Genomic DNA, 26999 nt, shown 5'->3' on the forward strand with positions numbered 1-26999 from the left:
CCACAAATTAACAAAGAGGCTAGAGGAAATGGGGCATGAATTGTGATCATATTATTATAATAAAGTCTTAAGTATGCCAAATCTTTTTCATTAGCAATTGCAAAGAACATCACTACATTTTGTCTCTTGATTCGCACCAAATGTTTTTTCAAAAAGTTAATGGGTATTCAATTCAATTCAATCCCTAGGGGCTCTTCTTAACAACTTTAATCATCTTAATTATATGCCACAAGCAACAAATTAATGGCAATTAATGTTCTTTGAAATAAAGTTTCTGGAATTTCTTTTTCAATAGCCTATATCCTCTGATATTGCCCACCCATGAGTGACCTTACGTTTTCCACACAGACTGAGATAACCAAGGACCAATGCTTGACCCACTATGGGCTGTACCATTGTACTAAAGTTTATGGAAGTACCTAAATTCGGTACAAATCAAGAGTCAAATAGAAATTATAATTCTTCTTACTTTTAGAAAAAGAAAAATATTATCAGCATATATATAAAATAGGGAAATGTTAACGGATGTCCTAATTATAAACATAACAATTTTTATGAATATTTCATCAAAAAGATATCATTGATTTTTTTTTTTTTTTTAGACAAAGTTTGGTTATAAATTTAGTTGTAGCTTAAGACTATAACTCCACTTTTTTTTTTTTTTTAATATGAATTTTAACAAATCCACCATTGGATTACATTTTTTTTTTTTTTTTTATATTCTCCATGTTTGCAAAATTTTCAAAAGATCAAAGATCAATAGTCATGTTATCAATCAAATATTTAAATTTCAAGTTTATATAGTATGAAATTATGCAGAAAAAAAAGGTTTATGAATCGAATAGTAAATAACATCTTATTAACATAGAATTTGATATGTGTGTTGATAATATAAAGAATATATAATTTAAGTTAGATTTTCAAAATATGTAGCCATGTTAATTTTTTTAGTGGGATTTGTAGCCTTAAACTATAACTAAATTTATAGCCAAACTTGGTTTCATTTTTTTGAAAAATAATTGATATCAATGATAAATTCAAATGAGAACCAACAAAAATATTTCAACTTAATTGTTGTGAAAATTATTGTGTATCATCTTTTTTTCCCCCTCATTTCCTTATTGGGAGATATGGGTACCAAACTTAGCAACTAGAATTTGTCATTCCAGCCCTTTTCTAAGGTTAATTCAATGTCATTGGCCACTGACTATGGTTATATTTGTATAATATACAAAGTCATTAAAAGATTAAATTTGAAAGGTCAAAATTCTCGAAAAATACTCTAAAATAATTTTGAAAGAGTCAACTTCCAGATAGATGCGTTTTTGTAACTTATATTTTTTTGCTAAGATGTGTTATTGTTACTTTTAGAAACATAATAGAAACCATCACAACATCTGAAAGAATTTATTTGGACTATCAGTTAACTAAGTTGCTAAATTCATCCATATATTACAAGTTTTTTTTAGTTATTATAAATAATTTGATAGTTGGGAAGAGAGAATTTAAACCTTAAAGGTCTCCGGTGAAAACATTAGAGAGTGCTTTTTTTTTTTTTTGGTTAAATATTGAGAGGTGCTAATTGAGTAACAAATATTAACTATAAATATTAAATACCAAATTCTAGAAATAATAATTAAGCATGAAACATACAATACGAAGATTTATAACAAATTAGAAAACCAATTAAAAAAAATTAAAAAAAAAAAAAAAAAAAAAACTTATCTGATAGAATAAACACTTTGGGGATCCGATCACATTAAAAATTCAATATATAGGAAAAGTTATAATTAGTTAGAACTTACAAAACCTTTGTAACCTAAACTTTTTATATAAATTTTTTACACATCCGGCTTGCCTTTCTATCGCACTAGTCTCAAAATCCTTGGAATCATTCTATATAGATTTCCTCCACAAACAAACCTCCTCCGCATGAAGAATAATCTTTGGCACTGAACTCGTTGGAAAGAATTTCTGTGGTTTCAAACTAATCTTGCAAATGCTTTCTAGGGGATCATAAAATGAGTGGGCAAAATCTAATCATTTTTTAGTTTAGCTTAAGGGTAAGAAAGAACTAAGATTTTATTTGTATTTCTATAGTATGAATCATGAAAGTCTTTCTCAATTCAAAAAGTCATGCATTAAGTGGTATATTTGTGACCAAAGTTAGGTAAACTACTCATGAAGCTTGGATTTTAAATCCTGACGATTTCACTTGGCCAAACTTCTAGCGAACTAATCATGAAGCTTTTGTTTGGATTATTATTTCGTCGAAGTGAGTTTGAATTTCATTTGAGCAAATATTTCCTGATCTTGAATTTTTTTCAATAGCTTTGTATAGAGTTTTATTTATTTATTTTTATTTTATTTTATACAAGATATAAATTTTATTTTGATATAATCTAAATGTATAACTAATTTTGTGTTACTTGTTCTATCTAAAATTTTAAAATTTTTGTGACAAAAATGAATGACGCATTAACACTTGACGCAGAAGCCAAGAAGATCACAATAATTACACTTGAACCTCTTAAAGTCAAAACTAAGAGAAAATTTGATTCCAAATCAGACTTCAATTGGAGTCTAATTTGATGCCAAGTGTCCAATTTAACTTTTTAATTTTGGTGAAGCTATTTACAACATTACAAGAATTGAGGAGTGCAATTAAAAAGGCATTAAATAATGTAAATAGTGTGCAATTGTAATTGTTCTTAATTTTTTCCATGCATATGCATGAACCACAAGCTAGTTTATTACTGTTTTTGACTCTTAGTTTGTGGTTGGAATTAGCTAACATTAATCTAACCTCCTAATGCAGTCACAAAACATCACATTACAGACTCAAGAAATACATATAAGCCCGAGAAACCACAGACAAAAGCTATTCTAGCTTGTAAGTTCCCAGTTGGGGCCTAGTCTAGGCTTTAATTGAGATTGTTTAATAAACCATTCCATAACACACTAGGAAACTAGTACAATTAAATCAAATGGGTTGGGCTAAGCATATTTACATTAACAATCATTCCAGGCCCAATAAATCAAATATGCCTAACAACGACAATCAATAATAGAACAAATTAATGGTCCCAATAATATAATACATATCTCCAAGCCTTAAAGGCTTTGAGTGTTTTGTCCCAGGGTGGGGAGGTGGAGTTATTTAATTAATTAAGTAAATATTTCTGACCAATCTCCAGAAAAAAAAAAAAAAAAAGAAGAAGATAATTTTAAACAAATAATACAATTAAAAAATAAGCCAAACATAAAGTCCTAGAGATAATTTTAAACTCCCACAATAGAAAATAAATAACAAAAACCAAGCATATAAAATAAATTTCAAATCCCTACAAAATATTGTATGGCTATGAGTATAAATACCATGTAGTGCAGTTCTCAACAAATGAAAGATCATTAAAACATTTGGACTTTGGAAATACTTTAAAAAATCTTATACCCTACCAAAAAATTCTTAATGATTCCAAACTGGCTAATCCTTTTGATATGAGTATTGTGGGGGTAAACGACTAATAGGTCCATGTCGATGTCTACACTGGGCCAGGGGTCCAGTCCAAGGAAAAACCTCTCCTCAGCCATGGGAGAATCCTCCTCGGCATGGATATAGCCGAGGGTAAAAGAGGTAACATACCACCGGTAGCGACACTCCATATTGTTCCACAGGGCAGGAAAAGCACTAAAGCAGAAAAGGACAATGGAGAAAACAAAAGCGTCTAAGGGAAAGACTGCCATTATTGCATTCAGTGCCTTGTGCCTAACACGGCCATACTTCTCTGTCCTTAGAACCACTCCTAACAACTAGAGGGAGGGGCTGATGAGACAAGTACCTACCCTAGGAACCCCATTCAGGAGAAAGAAAACGACTATAAAAAGGGAGTAAAGAGAAACAGAAAAGGAGGAGACCCCCCCCCAACACACTAGAGGCACCAGAAAAAGCTCCTCAGATCGTGCCGAGGACCAATTCTCTTTGGTAAACTCAGCCCATGAGGAACACCGTGATGGTCGTTGCCCATACACTAAAGTCCAGCTCTTTGGCCCACTCTCTACAAATTCATTGTATCGGGTTCATTGGTCTAAGGTTCCATGCATCTTGGGCTTGGCCTGAAAAATATGACCCTACAATTGGCGCCGTCTGTGGGAAGAACTTGTGCGTTAGCAAGTGCAACGGCTAATCACGATGGGATCAAGCTCCTGCCAGTAGGAGTCCATCAGGAAGACCGTTGTGGTGGTGGTACAAGTTACATGAAAGTCTCACCATTATTTCCTAAAACACACTGTAGTTGTCGTAACTCAGCTTCCACTCAGGCCCACACTTCGAAGCATTGATTATGTGGGAAGGGTTGTTAAGCGAAACGTGGTCTTAGGGGCTTCTGACGTCAGACGTGTGCCCCGGGCACTTGACAAGGGGCTAATTCTCACGGGCCTAGTAGTCCAGTCCGTTGAATCCCCTACAGAGAGAGAAGTTGATGGCCAAACCAAAGGCCCAAGTGCTAGATAAAATCAAGGTCTTGCATGGTCCTCGGACTCAAGCTTATGGGGAAACTAGACGCTCTAACAGCCTAAGTGCTAAACAGAACCAAGGTCTTGCATGGTCCTCAGACTCAAGCCTACGGGGAAACTAGACACTCTAAGAGCCCAAGTGCTAAACAGAACCAAGGTCTTGCATGGTCCTTGGACTCAAGCCTATGGGGAAACTAGACACTCTAAGAGCCTAAGTGCTAGACAGAACCAAGGTCTTGCATGGTCCTCAGACTCAAGCCTATGGGGAAACTAGACACTCTAAGAGCCTAAGTGCTAAACAGAACCAAGATCTTGCATGGTCCTCAGACTATACACCTAAAACAAGTTAAAGCTACGAATATCATCGGAAACGTGGAAAAGAACCCTAATACCCAGCAACCCCCTCGGACAGTTTATTTTGGATTACACATCCTCAGGCGGTCACCCCGTTCGCAATACAGAACGTGTGGCTATTATCTCGGTTAGTCTTGTATAGTTAACCTATTTAAAGTCGGCATTTTTGTGCTCGTCGATTTCGATAAGTTCAAAGTAATAACTCTTTACCGATGAGGGCATCGGTTCTAAGTACGGTTTGAAAGAAAAGACACCAGCACATCCATTCACAAAATAATTATTGCAGAAGAGAAAGGATACATAAAATGCGATAAAATCATCTTTTATTAGATAAAGAGATAGTACAATATACATAAAAGGGCTTAGACAAGCCTGTAATCATAAGCTAACTAAAAAAAAAAAGGGAATACACGGGGATGATAGATCCTTCAATTTTGCTCTAACAACGACTAGGCAAGTCTGGATGGCACTAGTGACAGAAGAGAAGAAGAAGTAGAGGCATTTGGTCTACAACCTTGCTCTAGCAGCGACTAGGCAAGTCTAGATGGCACTGGTGACGGAAGAGAAGAAGAAGCAGAGGCATCTGATCCACAACCTTGCTCTAGCAGCGACTAGGCAAGTCTGGATGGCACCAGTGACGGAAGAGAAGAAGAAGTAGAGGCAACTGGTTCACAACCTTGCTCTAGCAGCGACTAGGCAAGCCTGGTAGCACCAATGATGGAAGAGAGGAAGAAGCGGGGATGCCCAATCCCCATATCTGCTCTAGCAGCAACCGAGCAAGTATCGTTCTAGCAGCAATCGAGCAGGCACGGATGGTAGCGGTGATGGGAAATCCAGGCCCTCACGTGCATGACATACGGCACCGAATGGAGGTCCTAGTGCTATCGCACCAAAAATCTAATGCGACCTCCACCCACTTCGAATTTTGGCTGAAGGAAGAAGAGGCTCCTTTCTTGCCTTGTCTAGGTGAAAAAATGTCTTGAGCCTTTGTCTCCCTTGTCCTGACCGGGCCATTCTGAATCTCGGAGATACCCAAGGCTTTTAAAGAGGTTTTTGTTCCTTCACCCTCACCCTAACCATGACCATTTCACTCCCTAAATCTCAGTCATTCTCATAGTAGGGACTTTGGGAACATTTGGGGAGTTAGAAACTTGAAAAACTCAAGGGTCTGCAAATAAAGGGGGACTATCTCCCATTGCGCGTCTTATATAGGGGACAAATATGGAGGTAATCAATTCGCCCCAAATCTCCAAGAAGGAATTACAAAGGAGATCAATCTCGCTCGAATTCCAGAGTAATCTTTAACCGTTGGATTTATGTCACCTTGTGAAAGGGCCTTAATTAAAGCGCATCTCATGTACTGAAACGACAGGGATGTGGCTTGGATAGACTAAAAGAATGTCTCACAGCCAGGAATGCGCCTCGGGCAAATGAAGAGACTCTGGCATTAATGGAAGGCAAGACTTGGGAAACCGTGACAGAGACTCGATGTCACCAAAACCCTCCTCTCCGTCCGAGGAACCGGATAGCAGGATTTTGAGGGGCTATTGTGGGGGGTAAAAGACTAATAGGCCCATGTCGATGTCTACACTAGGCCAGGGGCCCAGCCTAAGGAAAAACCCCTCCTCGGCCATGGGAGAATACTCCTCGGCATGGATATAGCCGAGGGTAAAAGAGGCAACATACCACCAGTAGCGACACTCCATATCGTTCCACAGGGCAGGAAAAACACTAAAGCAGAAAAGGACAACGGAGAAAACGGAAGCGTCTAAGGGAAAGGCTGCTATTATTGCATTCAGTGCCTTGTGCCTGACACGGCTATACTTCTCTGTCCTTACAACCACGCCCAACAACTGGAGAGAGGGGCTGATGGGACAAGTACCTACCCTAGGGACCCCATTCAGGAGGAAGAAAACAACTATAAAATGGAGTAAAGAGAAACAGAAAAGGAGGAGACCCCCCCCCCCCCCCAACACACTTGAGGCACCAGAAAAAGTTCATTGGATCGTGCCGAGAACCAATTCTCTCTGGTAAACTTGGCCCTTGAGGAACACCGTGATGGTCGTTGTCCATACACTAAAACCCAGCTCTTTGACCCACTCTCTACAAATTCATTGTATCGGGCTCACTGGTTTAAGGTTCCATGCATCTTGGGCTTGGCCTGAAAAACGTGACCCTACAAGTATAATTCTAATTTAAAAGGATGATAAAAAAAAAAAACTTTGACCTGCTATAAAAGAGTCTATCAAAATAAAACATACTTAATATTATCCAATTACAAAAGAGATATGAGTACATATTTTCATGAACAAAATATTGTTAAAGGCTTAATGCTAAAACAAATTATTTAGTTGATTATATTACTTTTATAAAAAAATTGGTACAAACAGTAAAATTTTGGTTGAAAAGATTCCACGTGCCCAATACATGTTCTATTAAAAAAAAAAAAAACTAGTTATTGTTAAAAAAAAAAAAAAAATCCTTTGTCATTTATCTAAGGAAAAGTTAATAGATGCTCAAAAGATATTGAATAAAAAATATTTTAAAAAAATTTTAGGGAAAAATTTTTTTTGACACATTTTATATTCTCATAAAAAAAAAGTATAAAATTTTCTAAAATGGTCAATTAACAAATGTCTGTTTACATGGCTTTTATCCTATGCCAAACTAGTGTGGAACAGGCCAAACATGTCATTGGGCCAAATTTTTTTCAAAAAGGTCAGAACAAATAACAGTGATTGGATTGGGCTATCAAAAAAGGGCCCAAAGTAGAGGTAAGAAAAAAAAGCCCATAAACTGCTATTTGAGGAAAAAAAAAAAAAAAAAAAAACACAAACACAAACTTTTCATTTTGACACTCACACAACCTGGGACTAACTTCCAATTTCCAACTAACATAACGGTAACATCTCCAACTTTCGGTTCCTTCTTAGTTTGAGACTTTGAATTTCCTTAGCATAAGCTCTCTGCAAACTTTGATTATGTATTGTACTCGTTTAAATTTAGGTTTATTCCTCCTAAAATTAAAGCAACCCGGTTGTTGACTCCATGAATTTTGCCCATAAGGTGTTCGACAAAATGCCCATATATGCTAAATTTATTTATTTTTGGGTTATAATTGTTAAGTTACTTTACAAGGAAATTTGGGTTTCTTTTATTATTGTTATTATTATTTTGTGTCAATGATTTAGGCATGGATGTGGCACATTGCTATCTAGATGGCAATGCTGATGCTGTGGAGTTTTGTCCGCACGATTCTTACCAACATGTTCTGGCAGCTTCAACGTACACGTTACAAGAGGGGGATTGTCCCAGTCGATCTGGGAGCATATCGCTGTTCAACGTCGATGCTAACATGGGTCGCTTTGATTTGTTTCATCGCGTGGACACAGTGGGCATATTTGATATAAAGTGGAGTCCAGTTGGGGGTAGTAATGTGGGTTCTTTGCTTGCTCAAGCGGATGCCGATGGTTTTCTGAGAACTTACAGTCTTGAGGATAGTTCAGATGGAGCAGAAGGTATGGTTTCTATTTCTGTAGCATATAAATAATTTAGCAGTCAGTTTGTTACTTTGTTTGTCAGAAAGTGTGGAGAAAAGGAGTACATAATTTTAAAGAAGTATGGAGAAAAGAGAAAGGAGAATGTTAAAAAATAGTAAATAAATGTGTAAAGATGTATTAGAATAGAAGCTATTAAGATTATCTCTTTCTTTTCGCTTGTACTTTCCAAGAACAAAGTGGAGGTTATTAAATGCTGTAGCTTTTGTTTCAACTGAAAATATTGTATTGGCAATGCTACAGCTTTTGGCTATTATATCTGTTTCCGTTATATATGGTTTTGTTCTTAACTGCTGATGCAGGGAGTTTCTTGAAAGAGATAAATGGAGTAAAAATCAGTTCGTCCATGTGCCTTTGTCTTGACTGGAACCCCTCAGCCACATCAATCACAGTGGGTCTTTCTGATGGTTCTGTCTCAATTGTTTCTGTGTTGGGGTCACAAATTGAAATACAACAACAATGGAAAGGGCATGATTTTGAGCTTTGGGCAACTTCTTTTGATATTCACCAACCCCAACTGGTATACAGTGGTTCGGATGACTGCAAATTCAGTTGTTGGGATCTACGAGATAGTCCTTCTAAGTTAGCATTTCAGAATATCAAGGCTCATAAGATGGGTGTTTGCTGCATAGTGAAGAGCCCTAATGATCCTAATACCGTACTTACTGGTTGTTATGACGAGCACTTGAGGGTATGGGATGTAAGATCAATCTCAAAACCTGTAAATGAAACTTCAATTTGTTTAGGGGGAGGTGTCTGGAGAATCAAGCCCCATCCTATTTTACCGGGTATTGTCTTGGCAGCTTGCATGCACAATGGGTTTGCAGTTGTTAAGATTGAAGGGGATAACACTGAAGTGATTGAAACATATAGTAAGCATGACTCACTTGCATATGGAGCAGATTGGCAGAAATGTGAATCAAACCAGGAAGGCAAAAATAAGAGTTCTGTGGTGGCTACTTGCTCGTTTTATGATCGGCTTCTTCGAATATGGATGCCACAAAGTGATATCACATCATGATTTAGTGCATCTACAGGCATCTCTCTAATTGCAGTCAGAAGGATCCAAGTTCGATGTTTTCACCCTTGAGAAATCTTTTTTGATACTTCATTAGGTATGTGTGAGCATGATACGTAACCTCTCTTCCTCCATGGTAACATGATTCAAGAAGATTTTTGGGTTCCAGCTATGTTTATTTTATAAAGTATAACTTTTATCTATATAAGTCCTTTTACTCCCATCCCTATAAGAAAGGATCCTTTTCAATTTTCTATTGGAGGACATAAGATCTACATTTGTTTTTTCCCCAACAATGGACCTTAAGGAGGGGAGAGAGAGAGAGATGGGACATAATTTTAATGAAGACATGAATTTTTTAATGTGTTCCTATTTGATAACTGAAATCCTTTATCACCTCTAAGGTTATTGTGAGTTGGCTTGCCCATTAATTTTGGTGAACAAAGGGTGATCTTCAAAATGAATTCAAGAAAACTTATATCTCATCGCAGAGGGAGCTAGAAAAGAATGTAGACAAATGTGCTTAAATTTTCTACTTGCAGTTGTGTCTACTTGGTGTTAGGGAACACACATATGCTATCAGCTCAGGAAAATGTATGCCAATGTGCTTAGGGAACACACGCATGCCTCTCCCTCCAAAACCCCACACATAAAACCAAAGGTCATTTACTGCCTGGTCTTGGCCCTTGTGTGGCCTTTGCCTCACATGGCCTAGGAAGCGTCAGATTCTGACCCAGTTGGTCTTAGGTTTGACCTTAGCTTGAGCCTAGTGGAACCTCTTAAATAGGTTGTTCGTAGCTTACTTGTAAAATGGGTATCTTCTGACATGAAACTGAGGTCATTAAGAACTCAAACCTGCTGAATATTCAATGAGCTTGTGGACCATCTTTCAGTCTGCTTGCTCAAGTCTGGCAATTTATAGTTTTATACTGAGCTTCAGACCCAATTAAAAAGAAAAAGAAAAAGAAAAGATCTTTGGTTTTGTTCAAACCAATGAGCAATGCTTTACAATCTTTTCCACAACGGTTGACGTGGCAATGTGTGATTGCAGCAATCACCTTTTCACAATGACACACCTTATATTAAAACCACTTAGAGCATTCGCATTGTGGAGTCATGAATTTTGCTTCCACAAATTTCTATAAAAATTCATAAAAAATTACTTTATCTATCTTACTATTCATTTTACAAAACAAACATTCAATATAAACAATAAATAAGATAATATATTTACTACAATAAAATAATATATTCACTATAAAGTAGTGTGAGTACAAGAATAAAATAATATATTTAATATAAAACAGTGTAAACACACAATTTAATAATACTTCTTTTGGCTGTGCACTAGATATGTGGAGCCAAATTATTTGGCTTTGACTCCACCAATGTAGTTATAAATTTGTATTTGGTGGTGCTAAAAATAGCAATATAGTTTTTTAGCACTACCTGTACTAATGCACTTACACAGGCCACCTTAACAATTGTGGATTTTTTTTTTTTATACTATATACTTATTTATACATACATATATTTTTTTAATATCATACCTACACTGCCCAAACAATTCCGACTCGATAGTGTTATTCTGCAATTACTGAGGCTAGCTTACTACATTTGTTGTAAGTTTGTAATTGTTATTAGTACGCTTTATGCTTTTATATTCTGTCTTGTCTTCTTGTCTATGGGTTCTTTTATTCGTTTAACTGTTTCTAGAAAGTAAATTGTGACAAATGTAAGAGTGTGAGTGGGCAGGGAAAGGATAGTGTATTTGAGGTTGAGCTTCAAAGACCCTTTTATCTTACAAGTTACAACTACAACCGCATTTGTCACCATATGAAGGAGATAGATCTTCATTTTCAATCGTTTTCTGTCTATGCACTTTTTTCCTGCTTATGTGGGGGCCTCAATTGCTAGAGACACTAGCACTGTCTATGTTCTTTTGAATTCTTTCTGGCTTTACATTTACTATTGAAATTGATGGTCCCCCAATTTGTACCCAGCACATCATTCATTGTTGGCGGGATGCAATATAATTTACATAGGAAAGAAGAATGGGAACGAATTTGCTGAATCAGTTTCTTATCTTTTGGAACCAAAACAACGGAATAATCAGAATTAACTAGTTATTTTGTTCTCAATTTTTTTTGTTGAGATTGGAAAGGACATTGTTTTACTCTCTTTACATTGAATGAGACGATGCCTCGTGTTTCTAAGTACAATGCCTTGTGTTTCTAAGTACTAGAGCATCCTTATAGGCCAACTCCTAGATGAGAAAGTCTTCCGATAGCTCTCTTAAGATTTTCGAAGTATAATGAGCTCGAGACGCCTAACTATATATTTGGAACGAAGTGAGATCTTTAATTCGATTATTGTACTAATTTATATTTATATATATCTAAAAGCTGAAGTATAGTATTTATTGTTGCTATGTTCCAGTTGAGCCACATTAGCGTCTATGTCATTATTATTATTTTTTTCCAATTTTCCTATAATTGTTTTAAGCATTTATTTTTTTTAATATTTACACTTCTCCAACATTTCTCCCTTTCTTACCTTTTTATATCCCCACTACTTCTCCAACATTTCTCCCTCCCTTACCTTTTCATCTCCCCACTACTCTCTATATTAATATCATTCTTCCTCTTTCCCTTCATCTTCCTCTATTTTTGTCTCTTCTTATCCATACCCTTTTACTATAAATTTGTCACTATCTCTTCCATTCTATGTACAGTTGTCCCTCATAATAAAAATGTTGTTCCTCTCTCTCTCTCTCTCAAATTTTTGGTGGATTTTTATTTTTATTTTTCTTGCATCTCTACTTTAGATTAATAATTTTTTATGTTCTTTAAAACTCTACTTTGGGTTAATGCAATTTAGTTTTGTTTTTTAAATTGTTGTTGTTGTTGTTGTTTTTTTTTTTTTTTTTTTTTTTGATTGTTAAGTATTATCCTATTGTGTTATAAAGAATTAAATATAGCATATAAAAATATAATATTATTCTATCATATAACATGATTTGGATAATTTAGTATTTATTCTATTACATAGCATATTTTTTAGAGTGCTAAATTTAGATGTTAAGCTATGAAACTTGACTAATTTTTGTTTATTTTATAATCCTTTGTGGTGGATAAAGTACTAGAAGTACTCTATAATGCCATTTATTTAGAGAAAGACTTAAAAGTTAGAAAAATTTTAGAGGGTGGGGAATCCTTTCTCCCTCCCTTACCTTTTCATATCCCCACGACCCTCTACATTAATATTATTCTTCATCTTTATTTTTTTATCTCCTCACCACCATCTTTCCCTTAATAATCGGATGAGTGTCAAATTTTAGCTTTTACAATATTATTTTAATTATTATTATTACTTTAAAACAATGCATATATAGAAATTTTTGCTAATAATTGTTTATTTGATAGTAATATGTTTTGAGTGGATGAAATTACAATTTTTGCAAAGAAAATAATCTTAATAGATTATCCACAACAAATTGCTTTCCTAATTGGTCCAAATAATCATAGTTAAGTTCATTAATTTTTTTAGTTATGTTTTTTATTGTTTTGGATTGTAGGCAGGAAAAAATAAGGTTTGAGAAAATTTATTTAAAACAAAAAAAATAATTTTCAAATTTTATATTCTTTTTAATGATTTATAAAAATGTTATAAATAACTTTTATTAAAAAATGAATATTTTCGTTAACTTGCCTTTTGAATTTCTAAGAAAGATTGTATTGTTTTCATTTTGGTACAAAAAAAATTTATATTTATGATTTATGATTGTTCCTTTATTACATTTATGATTGTTCCTATAATAAATAAAAATATAATTACAAAATACATTACTCTTTATTAAATTAGTTTAAATTGTTAAAAAAGTTTTTTTAATAAAACCGCCATAAAAATAATTATCACGTCCAACGTGTGGGTTCGCGGCTGGTTACAATATAAAAGATTAGCATCTATTTCATCAGAGAAAATTGCTTGCAAAAGTGAATTACTTTTTAAAATAAAATGTTACGAGAATAAAAAATATCATACAGAATTAGTCCACTTGCCAAAATTTCAAACACAATTAACAAATTAACCATGTCCACAAATTAGAGACTGAAGATATGGCTAATGATCAATAATCAATGGTTAGGGAAACACATTTTAATGTGTGGACAAGGAAGGATACCTTTTCTGAGGGCAACATTTTTTATTAGCTGGACAACCGGAATCATTGGATCGAATCTACAAACACAAACCTCTAAACAATTGAAAAAACATTTACAGAACATATATGAAGGGAAAACATGTTTCTACTGTCATTGGAAGCTGTCCATGCACGTGGAACTGTTTCTTTACCAATGAGATTATAGGTCGGTTAATCGGTGAGGGTCCAAACTTGGGACTTTATTATTAATTTTCTGGGCCAGAAAGTGCAAAATAAAGAAAACAAAAACAAAAACAAAGAAGTTTCATATATGCTCTTTATGTTATAACTTTCACAATTCTTACTCAATGGTCTCATTTAATTCGTTTAACTAGAGAATGATATGATGCTAAAAGCACAAGGGTGGAAGAAGTAATGGAACTGTGGACCATTAACTTGTCCTTGTCTTCATAATTCTTTGCATTAAAAACAGAATGGAAGATGCCAAAATTTTCTTTTACTCCCAAGTACCAGTAATCTAATGCAGTTATCACAAACCCATCACACATTAAAACATTCTGAGTGCTTTTAAATATTTAACACAAGCAATATAAAATTATTACTTTTTCCTGGGGCTCAGTAAATTTGCAGTCTTGCCCACCATTTAACAGGCCAAATTCTGTGGAAATTATATAAACTTGATCAAATTTTACAATCCCAAGAAATGTAATTGAACCAAGTGATTTGTTTTATATTTTAGTTTTATTTTTAAACATGCTATGCGAGTTAATCCACTAAATGACATAAAGGTTGGTTTTAAACTGTGTTGGTGGGAATATTAATTAAGCTTGATGCTGCTTTGAGCCCCCTCTAGTAATTGTTTACAGCCAAAAAAAAAAAACCAGTAATGCTTCTTTCCTGTCTTTACATGTCTGTCTTAATTTTATAGTACTAAACAAATTCTTGTCCTTGGTTTCTCTCTCTCACTCACTGTTTTTTTAGCTTGAGTCTCTCTCTCACTCACTCACTGGGCATTCTCATCATTACTCTCAAATACTATAAATGCTAAATTTTTACATCAAAAGATCAAAAAGTATACTCCATCAAAACTCTTAAATCCTATTCATATTGCAATCTAGCTACAGTGGGCTCTTAAATCCTATTAATATTGCAATCTAGCTACAGTGGGCTGCTAGAGATAGCAACCCACTGTAGCAAGATTGTAAAAAAAAAAATTATTTGTTTAATAAAGGGAGAGACAGGAGAGAAAGAGAGATAGGAAAAATAAAAAATGAATAAAAAATAATAAAGAAAGAATATTTAGATGGAGTGTTAAAAAAATAGAAGTTTTCATAGAAGGGATATTGTAAAATGATCTGTTATATATTATAGGCAGAAAGCAAATTTTAGTCCCTACATTTTTAGGTTATTTTCATTTTAGTCCTTACATTTTATTTTTACCGCTTTTAGTCCCTATCCTAAAAAAACTTTCTCGTTTTGGTCCCTATCGTTATATCAGAAACAGAAAAAACTGACGTGGCAAATGACAGAAATAAATAATACTAAATTAATGTCCACGTGTCTTAAATTAATAATAAAAAATATTTTTTGGCATTAAAAAAATGTCCTATCAGCATCTAAATTAAAAAAAATTAATTTATTAATTTTAACTAAATAAAAAAAATTAAAAACAGAATTAAAAACTAAAAATCATATGAATTGAGATCTAATTGTATCTTGAAAAAAAGAAGAACAAGAACACAAACCCAGAATTATTATTATTATTATTTTATTTTTTTAAAAAAACTTCTCCATCTGATCACCTCCTCTTTCTCTACAAACCTTTTCCTCCATCTTCGCAACAACGTCGTCCTAGTTCCTCACAAACCCGTATTCGTAACAGTCGTTGTCATCGTAGACCGTCTTTGCCTTCGAAATAGCGTCGAGTATTTCCTGCAACGCCACAATCCGACGGCTCACCTTCCTCCTCGCCTCCCTCACCGTCGGATTAACTCCAGGCACTGAGTCTAGCTTCAGTAGCAAACCCATCAGTGCCTCGTTCATCCTCAGCTTCTCCCGCTTGTTGTTGGGGATTGCGTCCATCGTTTCCTGCCGTTGGATTAAGCGTTGGAGGTGATCGGCTTCGAAGCTGACGGCTGAGATCTTTTTGTACAGGGTGCGGATCGCGTGGGCCCAATATGCGGACTGGATCTTAGTGGCGGAGTTGGATTGGGATCGTAATTGGGCTGTTTTGGGAGAGAATTGGATTGTAAATCAAAGATTTACTATTTTTTTTTTAATAATTTCTAGTTCTGTGTCTTTGTTGTTCTTGTTCAAGACACACTTAGATCTCAATTCATATAATTTTTAATTTTTAATTCTGCTTTTAATTTTTTTATTTAGTTAAAATTAATAAATTAACTTTTTTAATTTAGATGTTGATGTAATATTTTTTAATGCTAAAAAATATTTTTTACTATTAATTTAGGCCACATGGATATTAATTTAGTATTATTTATTTATGTTGTTTGCTACGTTAGCTTTCTTCATATAATTTCATGTAACGACAATGATCAAAATGAGAAACGTTTTTCAAGATAAGGACTAAAAACAATAAAAATAAAATATAAGAACCAAAATAATAATAGCTAGGAATTAAAATATACTTTCCACCTGTATTATAAAATTAGTTTTTAGAATGGTTGATGGGAATGATCTTACACTGAAAGCTTTTAACTTGCACTGTTGGTCTCACGTTCACTATCCTTAACTGAACCTTCATCGACCACTAAACAGTCCAAACCAATCTTCTTAAGTCACTCTCGTACTCGTGCTATTCACTCTATAATCTCTGTTCTCTTCCACTAATCTCATTTTCAACACTGTTTCCATACAATGTCCTTCTCTCACTGTTCAAAGCTGCTTTCACAAACCCCAAAAATGTGCTTCTTTTGGTTATAAATTTTTGGCATTTACATGCATCATACTTTCAATTGGGGTTTACTCTGAAATGGGCTTGCTCAAGCTTCCATTGTTGGTTTTACTTTGTTGGGTGTTCTCTCTTTTGAGTTTGATAGCACTCTGTGATGACTCAGAGCTCACCGTGAAGTTCTTGAAGGCTCCCCATACATTCTCTCATCTCAGCTCAGCCACATTCGTCTTTGAAGTTCTTGAGGGTGGGAATGGCGCTTGCACCAATTGTAATATCACTTGCAAGGTTCGTTAAGCTCTAGTAATACTTTGTTTTACTTAGCTTTTGTTTTGGGTGCTCTGCTCTGCTCTCTCTCTCTCTCTCTCTCTCGTTTATAAGTTTCATGATTCTTAATTTAACTGGAGGTGGTTTATTTCAGAGAGTAATTAGCACGTCTTTCCACTCTGTAAGGATGTAATGAGCTTGAATTTTCTTTTAGAGTTTAGGCTAATCAAGAAAACTATTTCGAATTCAGTTTATTCATATATATTTTTTGTAATTTTCTATAGGTGATATGGTTATTATAATGAACAGTTACATGTCATATACTTGCTATTTGGTCATATTCTTCCTGCTGCCAAGCTAAATGAATAGGATTGTTTTTGCTTTGTGTGTGTGTGTGTGTTTTGCTTCCCAACTCAATGGTAAGTGGGAAGTGAAGAAGCTGCATAATGGTTTGATTTGTTGGGATAACTTTGGATTTTCTCTTGATGTCTATTTGGCTTGTTCTACAAAATAAAAGGTTAATAAACTTCTTGGTGCAGCTGGATGATGGCTTTGCTTCGGACTGTGAAGGCAGGATGGTTTTGTATGCAGGCTTGCCGGATGGAAATCATACATTTGAGGTTTGCACCAACGGGTCTGGAGGAGTTGGCTGTGCTAACTATAACTGGACTGTTGGTTAAGAACCTTCCTTTTATCCTTTTTTTATTTTTTATTATATTTTCTTCAATTACCACTCAACTTAAAATAAGACCTTGCTTGAAAGTCCTCGACAGTTATGTCTATGAGGAAATGTTTTGCCTCCCTATGTACCGACTAATTGAATGTGACAAAATCGATTCCCATGAGCTTATATTGTATTTTTTTGGTACCCAATTTATAATTTATACATTTTTCTGAAACTGGCTCTACAGAACCCATCTACTCAATTTTTCAATTTTATATGAAATGCATAACTTTTTCCTTACTATTCTTATTTTTAAAGACTTAAACAGACCCTGTTTACACTGAAGGTTAGTTTGACACTTCATCAAGCCTGCTGAAACTAACCGAGTCTATGATGTTAACATTGCAGATTAGATTTTCTGGCAATCATGCTGACTTATATCTTTCCTGTACATTTAGCTGATTCATATTATACCTTAATTTTGCAGATACAGTCCCGCCTACAGCATATATCACAGCCTCAACACCTTTCACAAATGCTCTAAATGTTTCTATAAATATATCTTTCAGTGAACCCTGTACTGGTGGAGGAGGTTTTGTATGTTCATCTGTGAATGCCTGCAACGTGAGTAGGTGGCTAACAAACATATGAAAAGGCCTCTAAATTGATTTTATGTTCTCTCTTTGGTTCTTGCATTATTATAGTGTTTCAGCATTGCGGTTTTTGGTTGACTTGTTCTCAACCTTTCTATTAATGAAGTATGGTTTAGTTGATTAGAGAAAGATAAAATGGAGTTCCCTCTAGTGTAATGGAGTCCCCTCTAGTGTAATGAGTCCACACAGCACAAGCAATAATGGTGGATTATATCCCTTGCCAAGGATTTGTTATCAGATCTTTTCCATAGCACAAGCAATAATGGTGGATTATATCCCTTGCCAAGGATTTATTATCAGATCTTTTCCATAAGGATATTTTATAATAACATTGCTTGAAATGTGTTGTGCACACTTATCAATACATGATATAATCTTCTTTATCTTGTATATTTTTGAATCACTGTAAAATGTCTTGAAATTCCTCTCATGGAACTGTCCACCTTGTTAATTGAGTAGATGCATAAAAATTGAGTTCCATAATCTAGGTTCTTTTACAAGTAATTTTGTCTAGACTGAATCATAAACCAAATTCTAACATGTTCATCATTTGTGGAAAACTCTTTATAGCTTTTGGTCTATGGTGCCGGCCAAGTTATACCATCCTCACTCAACATTCTACAGCCAAACCTCCAATATTCCATCCTTGTGGGTTTATCATCTGCTTCTCATTATGGGCGAGCAATTTTGGTAATGGATAAGAATTTTTGTACTGACAGTGCTGGGAACAAATTTACAAGAAATGCGAATTCTACTTTCTTTGTGCATTTTGGTGAGTCTAGTTTCTATTTCCATAGGATCAATAGACTATATGTGTCATTATTTTCAAGAAGTTATAAGTGATATGTCCTTTCATTGCTATTCTTGTTTTTATCTAATTGATGCCTTGCGCTTTACTTACTGGAAATTTGTATCATATTAAAATGAATAATCTAGACCATTGATACAACTTAGTTTACCTAATTTAATTGTTGTTGTCAACATGTTCTTTACCTGCTGTTTTCATTAATTCCACAGATAGACGAAGTGTGTTTGTCAACTTGAGGATTCATGTTCCTGAAAGGCTACTTCAACTTAATGGTGAAACTAGACTGGTGCAAGCAACTAATAACTACAATAAACTAAAGGTGTATTTGTACTTTTCAGAGCCTGTTCTCAACTCATCTGCAGAAATTCTAAATTCTCTCCAAATGAGTCAGGGCAGACTTCTTCCTGTCAGTGGAAATGATCTTGGGAATCGCAGATTTGGCTTTATGGTCAGATGATTCTCACAATCTTTTTTTGTTATTTTTTCATCCATGAGACTAGAAGTTGGTTCATAAGTTAGGAGCCTGTTTAGTTGTCCTACAAATTTGGAATGGCTCATTTCTATTTTGTATAATATGTAATGCACAACTTCATCTTGAATGGGGACACTTAGAAACATTGGAGCCATTGATTGAAATGGGCAAGTTAATCATTTTTAAAAATTAGTAAAATGCCCTAATTTCAAACATTTTATTTTGATGGTTGCATATTTTGAACTCCCCCCTAATATAAAATACAAAATGAAGCCATCAAATTCCACGGGCTGATTGAACAGGCCCTTAATGGTCTTGAATTTCATGTTTTGATATTTATTTATATCTCTAGGATATATTTTTCTCATACCTATTCTTGCTTACTCATTTTCACTCTCTCCTTTCAGGTTGCAAATCTATCTGGCATGGCTATAGTCACACTAAGCATTAATTCAAACTCTATAATAAGTAGACAAGGGACTCCAGTTTCCCAAGTTGCACCAGTTACTTTCCTGTATGGTACGATCTACACTAGTTTACAAGTGTTACAAAGAGAAAATAAATCATCTGTTTGTAGAAATCAAAATTCAGTTTTAATATTCTTTTACTCAGCTTGTTGAATATAGAAACTTTTGAGATTGAAATTTTTTTCCACGATTCTATGCAATCAGGAAAGCTTTACATTTGGATTTCTATTTTTAAGATGTTTCCTCCTGATAGATATAAATGTGACCTTCAGATTCTTTGAGGCCTGCTGTAAGGTTGAGTACACCATCCCATCTGAGGACAAGAGAACATAGCATCCCTATGTTAATAAAATTCATGAAGCCTGTATTTGGTTTCAACTCTTCTAATATATCAATCACAGGAGGGCATTTACAGAGGCAAGTCATTTCTGGTTACCTTTGTGTTTGTATATATGTATATTAACCTGTACATGATACGTCACATAAATAATGCACTTGCACACAAATGAGAAACCATAATGGTGACCTCTATACAATATTTGGGTTCTTGATGGAAATAATAATTCAATTAGTATGGCATATATACTCTCAACATTTTGTCATTTTTGTTCCCCTCCAATGATAATCATTATCATTTTCAGCTTTCGTGACATAAGTAAAAGCACATATTCTATAGAGATAAAAGCAGACCATGATATTGTATCTGTCTATGTTCCCGAGAATGTAACTGGGGATGTTGCTGGAAACAAAAATCTACCCTCCAATGTTCTACAAGTAAGGCACTGTAAGGATTCTTACTCTTTTCTCTTGTCGTCAGCTCAATTGTTGTCCAACATCTAAGCCCTAGGTTAGCCCTTTTATTTTCTTATTTATTTACTGATGTAAGGTTAAAAAACATATACAGATTCTGTGCCCAAAATATCTTCTGTGATTTCTAAGCTTGCAACCGCTTCATTTGTGGTGACATCTATTGCTTCCGGGTTGCTTATGGTTTCAATTGCAAGCCTTCACTCCATTGGGGAATTTTCAAGACCATTTTCTTCTTCTTCTGATCCGGCAAGGAATCTTTTTGTATGATATCTAATTCATTTGAACTATTATCTCATTAATTGATTATTTAGTTATACCATGATAATCTTTTACATGGGGGGCTTTTACACTGAGTTAGAAAAATAAATTGACATTAATGCTGAGGTTGGATGTTATAAAAAGGGTAGAGATAAATCTAACAAACTCTTTGGGGTTGAAACAAATTTCTTTAAATGACATTATTGACAAACAATCATGACCCCAAAAAAAGTTCTGATAGCATGTCGATGTGCACCTTTAACTTTCTTGGGACACCTTGAATAAGAACACTAAGCACATTATTGGCGATCTCTTCATTCTAAAGTTTGTTTATGGTCTTATTCTTTGCAAAGCATTTCATTTATGGTAAAACATGATCTTTCTGATGTACATATCATATATGCTTATTTTTTCTTGGTGGTTGATCCACTATTTTGTAAGGTTGAACCAGAAGTTAATCAAAATGTACCAAGCAGGTTATCTCACTATGATTATATTATATGTAGCCTCTTGAAAATCGAGTAAAGTAATTAGAAATACTGAGGAACAAATTAACCCTTTTCCTCCTGTAGAAAAATAATACACTCCAAGAAAAACTTTCCTTGATTTTTATACAACAGATTTAATATATAACTGAACTCTCTAAATATTTTGGTTGGTTTTGACCATGTTGTCTGACTTCTTGAATCATAGGACCAACTGAATCCAGTGGAGCCTGTTGGTTCCAAAGATGGAAAACTCGGATTGACCTTTTCAGAGTGGGATTTTGTGGGCAGGGGTGTTATTCTATTATTGGCATAAAAAGAGAGAGGAGGAGGAGGAGGAGGAGGAGGAGGGGGGGGGGGGGGGGGGGGGGGTGGGGGGGCAATAGACCCTCAAGAACTGCATCATTCTTGTAGAACTTGTCAAAATCATATTCTTGTAGAAATATATGGTTTTTGGCATGTAGATGATTGTAACCTACTGCCATTTTAAGTATCTGATATATAGCTTATCAAACCTTATGAACTGCATCATTCTTGTAGAACTAACTTGCATTTTTCCTCTTCTCTTTCATACAGAGAATTGCATGCCATATTCAGGTTTTTGCATTATCTAGATGGTTGGCAGTGACACTGCCAGTGGAGTATCATGAATTTGCAAGGGGTTTGCAGTGGAGCATTCCCTACTTCAATCTTCCATGGGAAACTCGGAACACCCAGCCGGTCTTGATGGGCTCAAGTCCCCCTTCCAACTCACATCCCTACATATCTAAAATTCATGATTCAGAAAATTTTCCAGGTGTGCAGCTGAAACAAGAGAATTTGAGTAGGGCTGCTTCTGTATATGGGTTGCCACTGACTCCAATGGAATATAGATCATACTTTCAGGTCTGAAACCTCTACTTTTCCTGGTTTCTTCAATTATCTAATGAATAAATTTTGTGATAGAATGCTTTGTACACCTGCAGAACCAAAATATTAGACCAGAAGCTGAATATATTTTGGATCCGCATATTTTAAATGGGTAAGTTATGAGGACTCTTATTTTCTATTATTACATGCACTTGCATATGGATTTTAGAGACACAAAACAAGTGGAGAAATTATTCCATATGGAGTTTTTTTTTTTTTTTTTTTTTGGGCAAAAAATATACAATATAAAGCAGAAAAACTATGAAAGAAACAAAGGAATATTTCGACAATATATATATATATATATTTTAAATGTTGAATGGAAGATAAAGAATTTTGGGAATGTACGATTTGGTATACTTGTTATTTAGACGTAGAATTTTTTTGTAGGTGCTGTGAAAAATTAAAGCTGTTGATGCTTTGAATTGTTGCAAATTATATTTCAAACCGAAAGGACATTCTTGATACTTCATACCCTATTATTCATTTCCATTTAAATTGGTGAATTCATCATTTGGATTTGAGGTGCCATAGACATACTCATTTATTTATTAGTGTAATATCTTACTAGATTTTGTCTCATGTAGGTGGAGGGATTTTAGTAGAAGCATGTTCTGCTTAGCCATAATTGGTGGCAGTTTCATACTGCTGCATGCTTTACTCCTTGTCATCCTAAAATTCAGGAAGAAAAATCCTGAAAAGCAGAGGGGTTATGGAGTACTCACATTCCCAAGATTTGAAATATTCCTTATAATTCTTGCACTACCTTGTATTTGCGAGGCCTCTGCTGCTCTAATTAGAGGTAACTTGACAGTTTGTTTCCTTCCCCACAAATGAATCTTTATCTATTTGTTTATGGTGCAAAATCTGAGTTTTGAAAGGTAATAATCAGTGGCGACTCCAGGAATATTTTTCAGGGTGTTTCTGGGTGGGCTTGCTCTATTACAATTTTTTTTTTTAGATTCTCTATTACAATTTTTTCTTTTTTAGATTTTAGTTCAATTTTTTTTTTTTTTTTTTTTTTAGCTTTTTCTTTTTGCTTGAAAGCAATGTTATGAATACTGTTTTGGACACTGTTTCGATTTGTTTAGTGGAACAGAATATTTCAGTACTGATCTATTTCGATGTACCATTTTAGGGTATTTCGGGGTTTCTAAAAAAAAAAAAAATATATATATATATATATTTATATTTATATTTTCTTATACAACATAAAATTATTGATCCAAATAAATAAACCTCAAATAAAACAAATCGTTTAGTTTTTCTTTTTTGACACTCAGATCATTTAGTTATTACATAACAATTACTGTTTTATAATATTAAAACATAAATATGTAATTAAATAATAAAAAACAACAACCAAAAATAGTACAATAAGAAGAAGAAGAAAAAGAAGAAGAAGAAGTAGGGGCGACCTTTGCGATGGTTGGATTTGTTTTTTAGGCATTTGACGCAGGTAATGACATGCTGTGCTGACGAGTTTGTCCGTTTAGGGATTTTTCTTTTTTTCTTCTAAAAACTGGTACCGGCCGAAATGTAACAAATAATCCACCAAAATTTAATTTTGAGAAATGATATGTCCATGGCATTTTCACAACATTTTTACAACAAATCCTAAGTGGTAAGTTGTTATTGGTTATTATTGTTGTCATAAAAAAGTAATCTTAGTGCTAGGTTCAAATTTGAACTAATAACAACTAACCACCTATAATTTGTTATGAAAATATTGTAAAAATGTTGTGGACAAAGCATCTCTCTTTAATTTTATTGGCATAAAAAAATTTTGAGGGTGTTCCTATTTTTTTGAGGGTGTTCTTTTTTTTTTTTTATTTTTTTTTTAAGGGTAGATAAATAAAAAATATTTAATTATTACATATAATTTTTTTCTTTTTTTCAGGTCAGGGTGGTCCTGGGACCACCCTGACCTCTATGTGGCGCCGCCACTGGTAATAATGCTGCTTGTATTGTATTTTCATTGCAAACCCAATATTAATGTCTTTCAAATTTCTACTTATATTGAATTCTTTAATCAAACAATTGTCTACTTCTCATTATGAAACGCATAGAATGAGCTGGGTTTTTATTTATTTATTTATATATATCTATCAAGTCATTTTTTCTATTCTACTTTCCAAATATGTGATGTAATTGTGACCATGTTCCTTTCTTGTTCATATAAGTCTCATGGAATTAATCATTATCATATTGGTTGGCACCAGAACTGGTCTACTGTCCCGTCTCCTCACATATTTTAGAATTTTCATTCAGTTGATGTTTCACACTGGTTGTACATTAACTCAAATCACTTCTGTGCATGACAACCATCATATCATAGTTATCTGACTGCATCATATCAGAGTTACACCAATGTGTATTGAGAACTAAGATTCACATTTTTTGCACATTTACATGCTATTTTTCATTGGTTTTAAATTTTAACGCTAAGAACTTCAAGTACAGATCTACATGGTTTAATCTTATCTTACTTTGTGGATTAAGGAGGATCGGCATCAGAGATTATAGTTGGCATTCTGCTTCTGGGTGCTGTGTCATTTCTACTGCTGGTATTGCTCTTGTTCCTCTCTATAGGTATTACATTTGCAAAGCTACTTCAATACAAGGAAGTTCATCAAGTAGGTCGGAGATTTCACTGGTATCAAGAAATAGTCCGAGTAACACTGGGTCCTGGTAAGAGAGGCCAGTGGACGTGGAAAAATCAACAGAACTCTAATTACCTAACCATGTTAGGGCCTCTATTTGAAGATTTAAGAGGCCCCCCAAAATACATGCTCTCACAGATTTCTGGGGGCAGTTCCCTTACACATGGTGATCGGATCATTGCCTCTGATGACGAAACTGAAGATGCAGAAGCACCTTTTATCCAAAAGCTGTTTGGAATACTCAGAATATACTACACGCTGCTTGAATCCGTGAGACGCGTTACACTAGGGACTATGGCTGGTGTCTATAAGGAGAAGCGGTCTTCTAAGACTCCCACAATAATCTTGTTATGCATCACCTCTTTTCAGCTCTTCTTCCTTGTTCTCAAGAAGCCATTTATTAAGAAAAAAGTTCAGTTGGTTGAGATCATCTCAGTTACCAGTGAAGTAGGTTTATTTGCTATTTGTTTTGTTCTCTTGGAGAAGGAATTTTCAGCCAGGGTTGAGACTATAGTTGGAGTGTTCATGCTTATACTTTTCCTAGTGGGATATTTACCACAGATGATGAATGAATGGTGTGCTTTGTATAGACAGACAAAGCAGCTGGACTCGGCTGAGAAGTCTTTCTTAACTGGTTTGAAGATAGCTTCAATTGGATTAGTTCTGCTTTTCATCCCACACAAGTTTTTGGAAAGCAGGTTCCCAGTTAATGGTCACCATGGGGATGGAGAGACTAATGTCACTAGTTCTTCAGCTGAAAGGAACAGGAACTCTGGGAGTAGGAACTCGGGCACAACTGTGCCAGAAAAATCATGGTTGAAACAGCTAAGAGAACTGGCAAAGGCTAGCTTTAGTAAGGATGAAAGTGGGGCTCCAAGTGATCCCTCAACCAGTCGTGCAAGATGGAGTGGGCTTTGGGGCACTAAAGGTAGTGGGAGCCCTACTTTAAATGCATCTTCTGATTTAAAGTCAAATCCAAGCGGGTTGTACAAAGATTTAGAAGCCATTTTTGCATCCAAGTAAAAGTTAATGATTCAAAGAACATTTCATTTAGAACTCTGGTTTCATTGCAGTTTCTTTATCCATCTTCCAACAGCAGATGCAGTGCTGACTCCACTATTTTTTGAGAAGTAATGAGAAATGGGTGATTGCTTAGAATTGTGGAGATGGGGCTGTAACCCTTTTTATTTTTAAGTTGTGACCCATTTTGTGGGGCACATAAGAGTAAAATTTTGTCTACTTTTGAATAGCCGTGAAAGTTAGAACTATAAAAATTTAATTTAAGCAAAAGTTGGAACTTGTTTGTATCTAGTTGTATTGGTGCATATGTGCAAGCATGGAACTGCAATTAACATGTAGTATCTAGGGAAATCAAGTTTGCTTCAAATCAGATCTAAAAGCTTTATTTTTGACCTGAGAAGCAAGTAAACTGAGAGTAAAAAAAAATTTAATGATTGGCCAATGGTAGCTTGATTATCATTCTTGTTGCCACCGAGTGACAAAAGTTAATTCTGTAAATTCATGCTCCCTTCAGTCTTTTGCATTCACTGGATGCCCTAAGTGCAGTCACTAGCTTCGCTTGCTTTGCACTGTATTTAGTCTAATATTTGCTAACATGTCATCACACTAAGTCACTAACCATACTCAGCAAGGGACATGGAGCTTGAGCCCTTATTGCAACTAAGTTAGTTGAAAGCTTCACCAACCATGTTACTGTGGTGGCAAAAATAAGAGTCTGTGGTGGCTTGCTCTTTTTATGATCGGCTTCTTCGAATATGGATGCCACAAAGTGATATCACAACATGATTTAGTGCATCTAAGAGCATCTGTCTAATTGCATTCAGAAGGATCCATGTCCAACGTTTTCACTCTTCCAAAATCTATTTTGATACTTCATTAGGTATGTGTGAACATGATACCTAACCTCTCTTCCTCCCTGGTAAATTGAGGCAGAGAATGCATTAACCTGTTATTATCAAACTCATTTGAAACATTGATAATATACATGAGGCAATTTATCAGCCCAAGA

General features: G+C 34.7%; 2 protein-coding genes across 6 annotated transcripts; both read left to right on the forward strand.

Moving 5' to 3' along the window:
* Positions 1–7626: 7626 nt before the first annotated feature.
* LOC126702922 (uncharacterized) lies at positions 7627–9806 on the forward strand. 3 transcript variants are annotated; one of them, XM_050401787.1, is made up of 4 exons: positions 7708–7771; positions 7876–7935; positions 8061–8387; positions 8729–9806. In XM_050401787.1, exons 3-4 carry the CDS (start codon positions 8063–8065, stop codon positions 9445–9447), a joined length of 1044 nt encoding a protein of 347 aa, XP_050257744.1. In that variant the 5' UTR covers positions 7708–7771; positions 7876–7935; positions 8061–8062; the 3' UTR covers positions 9448–9806. The 3 variants fall into 3 exon arrangements, with proteins under 3 accessions (XP_050257743.1, XP_050257744.1, XP_050257745.1); XM_050401786.1 differs by lacking the exon at positions 7876–7935 and having other exon boundaries at positions 7627–7771; XM_050401788.1 differs by lacking the exon at positions 7876–7935 and having other exon boundaries at positions 7709–7771; positions 8148–8387.
* A 6507-nt stretch (positions 9807–16313) lies between these two features.
* Positions 16314–26277, forward strand: LOC126703147 (uncharacterized). 3 transcript variants are annotated; one of them, XM_050402073.1, is made up of 13 exons: positions 16314–16802; positions 17321–17456; positions 17933–18069; positions 18669–18870; positions 19116–19354; positions 19786–19897; positions 20118–20262; positions 20487–20629; positions 20750–20916; positions 21975–22283; positions 22364–22419; positions 22895–23109; positions 24810–26277. In XM_050402073.1, exons 1-13 carry the CDS (start codon positions 16596–16598, stop codon positions 25991–25993), a joined length of 3252 nt encoding a protein of 1083 aa, XP_050258030.1. In that variant the 5' UTR covers positions 16314–16595; the 3' UTR covers positions 25994–26277. The 3 variants fall into 3 exon arrangements, with proteins under 3 accessions (XP_050258030.1, XP_050258031.1, XP_050258032.1); XM_050402074.1 differs by lacking the exons at positions 16314–16802; positions 17321–17456 and having other exon boundaries at positions 17933–18073; XM_050402075.1 differs by lacking the exons at positions 16314–16802; positions 17321–17456 and having other exon boundaries at positions 17946–18077.
* The last annotated feature ends 722 nt before the right edge of the window (positions 26278–26999 follow it).

This window comes from Quercus robur, chromosome 10 (genome assembly GCF_932294415.1).
Source record: "Quercus robur chromosome 10, dhQueRobu3.1, whole genome shotgun sequence".
NCBI lineage: Eukaryota > Viridiplantae > Streptophyta > Magnoliopsida > Fagales > Fagaceae > Quercus > Quercus robur.

Bases quoted from the DNA above. Each gene is read 5' to 3' on its own strand.
- LOC126702922 (XM_050401786.1), top strand. From the start codon at position 8,063: ATGGATGTGGCACATTGCTATCTAGATGGCAATGCTGATGCTGTGGAG. The intron at 8,388-8,728 runs GTATGGTTTCTA...CTGCTGATGCAG, and splicing joins TAGTTCAGATGGAGCAGAAG to GGAGTTTCTTGAAAGAGATA.
- LOC126703147 (XM_050402073.1), top strand. From the start codon at position 16,596: ATGGGCTTGCTCAAGCTTCCATTGTTGGTTTTACTTTGTTGGGTGTTC. The intron at 18,070-18,668 runs GTGAGTAGGTGG...AACTCTTTATAG, and splicing joins CATCTGTGAATGCCTGCAAC to CTTTTGGTCTATGGTGCCGG. The intron at 20,917-21,974 runs GTATGATATCTA...TCTTTCATACAG, and splicing joins ATCCGGCAAGGAATCTTTTT to AGAATTGCATGCCATATTCA.